The 5,875-nt window shown below is 42.4% G+C and overlaps 1 protein-coding gene across 1 annotated transcript; it reads right to left on the reverse strand.

Annotated features, from left to right (window-relative positions):
• Positions 1-1,040: 1,040 nt before the first annotated feature.
• Positions 1,041-1,944, reverse strand: LOC109577299 (ferritin light chain). Its single transcript, XM_019986188.2, has one exon. The coding sequence runs from the start codon at positions 1,743-1,745 to the stop codon at positions 1,218-1,220; it is 528 nt and encodes a 175-aa protein (XP_019841747.2). The 5' UTR covers positions 1,746-1,944; the 3' UTR covers positions 1,041-1,217.
• Between the last annotated feature and the right edge of the window lie 3,931 nt (positions 1,945-5,875).

The following is a 5,875-nucleotide window of genomic DNA, read 5'->3' on the forward strand; positions in this document are numbered from 1 at the left end:
CTTCATCAGAAGGAGAATAATTATTCCCAATTCTAAACCCACCCATTTATTTTAGTTCTAAACCTATTCACTACACATCTTACAATAATATACTGTAGCATTTAAAAAATGGCTATTATTTGTTTTCATGACAAGAATTCAGCTTTGTCTAACATGTTCCATCCACGCAGTTCACTGCCATGCAGTTCCCATTGATTGGCTATTTACTGTGGGCTGGGTGAAGAATGCCCAGAGAGACACTGAAGGAGCAAAAGATTAACATGCTTCCTTTTCCCAGCCCCACCTAAGAGTCCTTTATGTCAGCTACTGTTATGGACTGAATGTGTCTCCCCCAAATTCATATGATAAAGCCCTGAATCCCAGCGTAGTGTGTTGTAAAGGGCCTTTATGAAGATTGCTGCTGCTGCTGCTAAGTCGCTTCAGTCGTGTCTGACTCTGTGCGACCCCATAGACGGCAGCCCACCAGGGTCCCCCGTCCCTGGGATTCTCCAGGCAAGAACACTGGAGTGGGTTGCCATTTCCTTCTCCAATGCATGAAAGTGAAAAGTGAAAGTGAAGTCACTCAGTCATGTCCGACTCTTCGCGACCCCATGGACTGCAGCCCACCAGGCTCCTCCATCCATGGGATTTTCCAGGCAAGAGTACTGGGGAGGGGTGCCATTGCCTTCTCCATTTATGAAGATTAATTAAGGTTAAATGAATGAGCTCATAGGGTGGAACACTGATCCAGTAGGACTAGTGTCTTTATGAAGAGAAACACAAGAGAGTTTTCTCTTGTGTTCATCTCTGTTTCATCTCTGTGTCTCTGTCTTTGCCTCTGTCTCTCTTTCCCACCCCCTCACCCTGTGAGGATACAGGCAGAAGCCAAAGTGGGAAGAGAGTTCTTACCAGAGCCTAACCTCATTGGCACCCTAATCTGGGACCCTCAGCCACCAGAACTGTGAGAAAATTAATTTCTGTTGTTTAATCCACTGAGTATATGGTATCTGTTAAAGCAGTCCAAGCTGACAAATACAGGTGCTTTAAATTTATTTTGGAACTTTATTTTATTTTATTTTTTTTTTAATGCTGCAAAAAGCTTTATTGTTTCCATATGGTCCAAGGCTTGAGAGAGGGCTCCAGGGTGTTAAAAAAGCTGCCTAGTAGCTGCAGAGAGGGGCTTCAGGCAGCCCTGATGTTAGGTGGGTTCTTCAATGGCCACTGGTCTCCAGAAGCTCCTAGTCGTGCTTGAGGGTGAGCCTTTCGAAGAGATACTCGCCCAACCCAGCCTGGGGACCAGCCAGCCTGCGGAGGTTGGTCAGGTGGTCACCCATCTTCTTGATGAGTTTCACTTCCTCATCTAGGAAGTGGTTCTCCAGGAAGTCACAGATGTGGGGGTCTCCGCGGGCAGAAGCCAGGCCATGCAGATCCAACAGGGCTTGATTCAGGTTCTTCTCTACGAGAAGGGCGGCCTCCATAGCGTCCTGGGTTTTACCCCACTCATCTTGAGATGGCTTCTGCACGTCCAGGAAGAGGGCGCGGCCGCCACGCTGGTTTTGCAGTTTCAAGAGACGCTCCGCGCCCTCGCGCTTCTCCTTGGCCAATTCGCAAAAAAAGTGACCCACACCCTCCAGGGCCACATCGTCGCGGTCGAAATAGAAGCCCAGAGAGAGGTAGGTGTAGGAGGCCCGCAGTTGCATGTTAACCAGGCGGTTGACGGCGGCCTCCACCTCGGTAGAATAATTCTGACGAATCTGGGAGCTCATGATTGGTCGGTAATAATAAGGAGTTAAAAAATGGTGGCTGGTCCCGGTGATCGCGGACAGCTGAGTGGCTGACTCCGAAGGTTGCGACTGGAAAAAAGGTTGGAGGGTGGTCGGAGGCTGGAGCAAGGGGCGTCCCTGGGTCTGTTCCGTCCAAGCACTGTTGAAGCAAGAGACAGATCCGCGGGGCTGCCGAGCGCACTTCCTATTTTGGAACTTTAAAAATTAAAATGAATGAAAGGAAATTGAAACAGCCATTTCACTCTTTAAGAATCTTTGAGATTTCACAAAACTGATCCCTTCTTCCATTGCCCTATCTTAGGAGCTGACGCCTTCTTTGACCTAGAAATTGTATTATGTGAAATTTGGCTGATGCAGCCTTCTTGTTTAAAGGATAATATAGCCCAGTCACTTACACAAAGGTTCCTTCTCTAAGTAAGCAAGAAGTACAGCACTTACAAGTTCGTGGAATATTTCCCTGGAGAGGTAATGGATATAGTTGGACACTGCGACTACAAGGTAAATCATTTTGGAAGGGGAATCTCACAGTTGTCAAAGTTGGAACAGATGGGCGTGGAGACCACACTCTGGCACAAGAGCAGATTTGACATCACCAGGAGCAGGAGCAGGTGCGGCCCTGCTTAAATAAAAACATGAGCCACTCTGAGATGATCTATTCACCCTTGGTTAGCAAAAGCCATCCTGTCCAGGGGAGACTTCTCTCTCCCCGTTGCTCTGAGCAGGATTTGGTGCTGGAGTAGCTGGGACGGGGAAGAGGCAGAAGCTTCCACTGTGTAATTTAGATGCATGATGATATTTGCACAGATATATAGTTGGAGAAGTCGGTTACTCCCTGCGTTTTTGTATTGCTCCCAGAAGTGCTCTGGTGCTCTGCAAACCTTTGGAGCTTAAATTAATCCTGAGCCAGAGTGTTTAGGTCATTTTCGTAAAAGAGTTTAATGTCTTGTGACTTTCTGCAGACTCTCAGCAGCGAAGCTCTCTAGGAGTTCGTAATTTTTTCACTCTGTATTGACTACCGGTTGCATTTTAGACACTAAAATGGCAAGAATAGCACAGTTGATCTCTGTGATTTTACCATCACACTGGGTAAGAATGAACACTTGACTGATTGCTACTATAAAGTACAAAGAGAATTCTAAGAATAAAAGGATACTGTAGCTTGAATCCACATACATTTCCTGATACTTTGCCAAAAGCTTTAAAAATTTTGTAAAATTTGTGTTTCACACTAACCCTTTGAAATAGCCTTGACCTTCATTGAGCTGTTGTTGCTGAACATAGCTAAGTCCTATCTGACTGTCACCCCATAGACTGCAGCATGCCAGGCTCCCCTGTCATTTACTCTGGAGTTTGCTCAAATTCATGTCCACTGAGTCAGTGATGCTATCTAACTATCTCATCTTCTGCTGCCCCCTTCTCCTGTTGCCTTCAATCTTTCCCAGCACCAGGGTCCTTTTCAATGACCTTCATTATAATCATGAAATTGTATTAATGAAATAACAAGACTTAGAGTGTGTAAGTGATTTTCCCAAGTCCCATGATTAGCAGATGAAAGTGATTAGGCACCAAGACTGTCCTTTTTTCACTTCCTCATGTCACATCACACAAATATGTGAGCTCTTGGTCTGCATGTGTGTAACAGGGACCACATCAGTAACTGTGATGCTCCCATGCTTGCAGAGGTCATTGTCATTACTAGCAGAGAAAAATATTTTGTCTTTGCATGACAGCAGTGACCCTAGAAAGTTGACATTATCTACTTGTTCTGCTCTATCTATAAAACACTCACTTTTAAAGTCTGGCAGTTATCAGGGATGATTTAGTCACCAATTTCTATCTCAGCAGACAGACAGTCATCTCTGCTAATTGTTTTTTGAAAAGATAATCAATGACATTTTCCTGTTTCCTCATATGTCAAGTAATTTCATAATGACAATTTCTACTCATCATTGTAAATATCATTGTGTTTAGATTTTGTTATAATCTATTGCAAAGAATTGCTTTTTGCTTATTTGTTTTAGTAGTGAGTTATTTAACAAGACTCACACTTTAAACTCCATTTCTTAGGTGGCAATTCAAACCTTGGATCAGTTATTTAATCCTTAGCTATGCTGTGTGGAGTCTGCCACACACACAGAGGTCAGCCAGAAATTTCCATGGAATTTGGGATTCCTTTTCTCTGTGTTTTTCCTTTCTGAGAGTCTCCGCTCCCTTTCATTTCAGTTCAGTTCAGTCGCTCAGTTGTGTCTGACTCTTTGCAACCCCATGAACCGCAGCACTCCAGGCCTCTCTGTCCATCACCAACTTCCAGAGTCCACCCAAAACCATGTCCATGGAGTCAGTGATGCCATCCAACCAATCTCATCCTCTGTTGTCCCCTTCTCCTCCTGTCCTCAATCTTTCTCAGCATCAGGGTCTTTTCAAATGAGTCATCTCTTCTCATCAGGTGGCCAAAGTATTGGAATTTCAGCTTCAACATCAGTCCTACCAGTGAACACCCAGGACTGATCTACTGGTTGGATCCTGGTTGGATCGCCTCACTGTGCAAGGGACTCTCAAGAGTCTTCTCTAACACCACAGTTCAAAAGCATCAATTCTTTGGCACTCAGCTTTCTTTATAGTCAACTCTCACATCCATACATGACCACTGGAAAAATCATAGCCTTGACTAGATGGACCTTTGTTGACAAATTAATATCTCTGCTTTCTAATATGCTGTCTAGGTTGGTCACAACTTTCCTTCCAAGGAGTAAGCATCTTTTAATTTCATGGCTGCAATCACCATCTGCAGTGATTTTGGAGCCCCAGAAAATAAAGTCAGCCACTGCTCCCACTGTTTCCCCATCTATTTGCCATGAAGTGATGGGACCAGATGCCATGATCCAGTTTTCTGAATGTTGAGCTTTAAGCCAACTTTTTCACTCTCTTCTTTCACTTTCATCAAGAGACTCTTTAGTTCTCCTTCACTTTCTGCCATAAGGGTGGTGTCATCTGCATATCTGAGGTTATTGATATTTCTCCCAGCAATCTTGATTCCAGCTTGTGCTTCCTCCAGCCCAGAATTTCTCATGATGTACTCTGCATATAAGTTAAATAAACAGGGTTTGCCTAGAATGATGGTCGAGTTCCTAACAGAGTTTTGTCCACCCAACAGAATATTATTCTACTCTTCTCTTAGACTAAGAGCCATATGGTACAGAACTATCATTCTTATCATTTTTTTCTTGACCTTACTTGTCCTCTAGAGTTAATGTCATTTAGTGTTACTCTTCAGTTATGTTCAAGTACGGATTTGCTGGTTTTTCTTTTCCTTCCTTTGTCCTCTTTTCCTTTCTCCTTTCCTTCTCCTCTGTCCTTCCTCCTGCCTCTTTTTTTCCTCCCATCTCTCTCTCTTTCCTTCCTGCGTTCCTACCTTCCTTCCTCTCATCCTATCTTCCTTTCTCTCTCCCTCACACACACACACTTTCTACTTTCCTTAGTGATCGTAATTATTACCAGAAGAAGGAAATAACATAGTAGAAGCTTCAAGTGTATGTAAATTGAGGATGATAATTCTCCTTTGAAATTTAACAAAATTCAAATCTTCTGATATCCTGCACTAAAAATATAAACACCCCATGGTTATTAGTTGAATCATGATCTATTTTATATATTGTTATTTCAGTTGCATAAAAATAACTCTCAATAGCATTTTCAAAAGTGGTTATGCATTTGCCTTAGTATAAGAAGAATATCAGAGGACTAGCAAATACCCTTTTCATCTAAATATGCTAATATTCTTTCTTTTAAAATTATTTTATTTTGAATACCTCATAAAAATGTTTCTGAGAAGGGAATTTTAAAAATATCTCTATAAAATTAACCATAGTCAGAGCTGCTCTAACTTTCATGCTGCCATCAAGTTTTACTAAAATGTGTTTTTGCCCATGAAACTGAAAATATAATTATATTGAAAACCTGATTTTAAAAGAATAATATGCCTGTTGACCTTTGTGATCAATCAGGATTCAAGACTGAAGTGAGCAAACTTTAGTTTGGACAAGGACTGACAAATGAGATTTTATCATTTTGAATGAGCTCTGAACATGATATTGTTTTTCTAATTTATCAGA

The sequence above is a fragment of the Bos indicus genome, chromosome 23 (assembly GCF_029378745.1).
Source record: "Bos indicus isolate NIAB-ARS_2022 breed Sahiwal x Tharparkar chromosome 23, NIAB-ARS_B.indTharparkar_mat_pri_1.0, whole genome shotgun sequence".
NCBI lineage: Eukaryota > Metazoa > Chordata > Mammalia > Artiodactyla > Bovidae > Bos > Bos indicus.

What these genes read in the sequence shown, in the direction of transcription:
- LOC109577299 (XM_019986188.2), bottom strand. Translation starts at nt 1,745, where the DNA reads ATGAGCTCCCAGATTCGTCAGAATTATTCTACCGAGGTGGAGGCCGCC.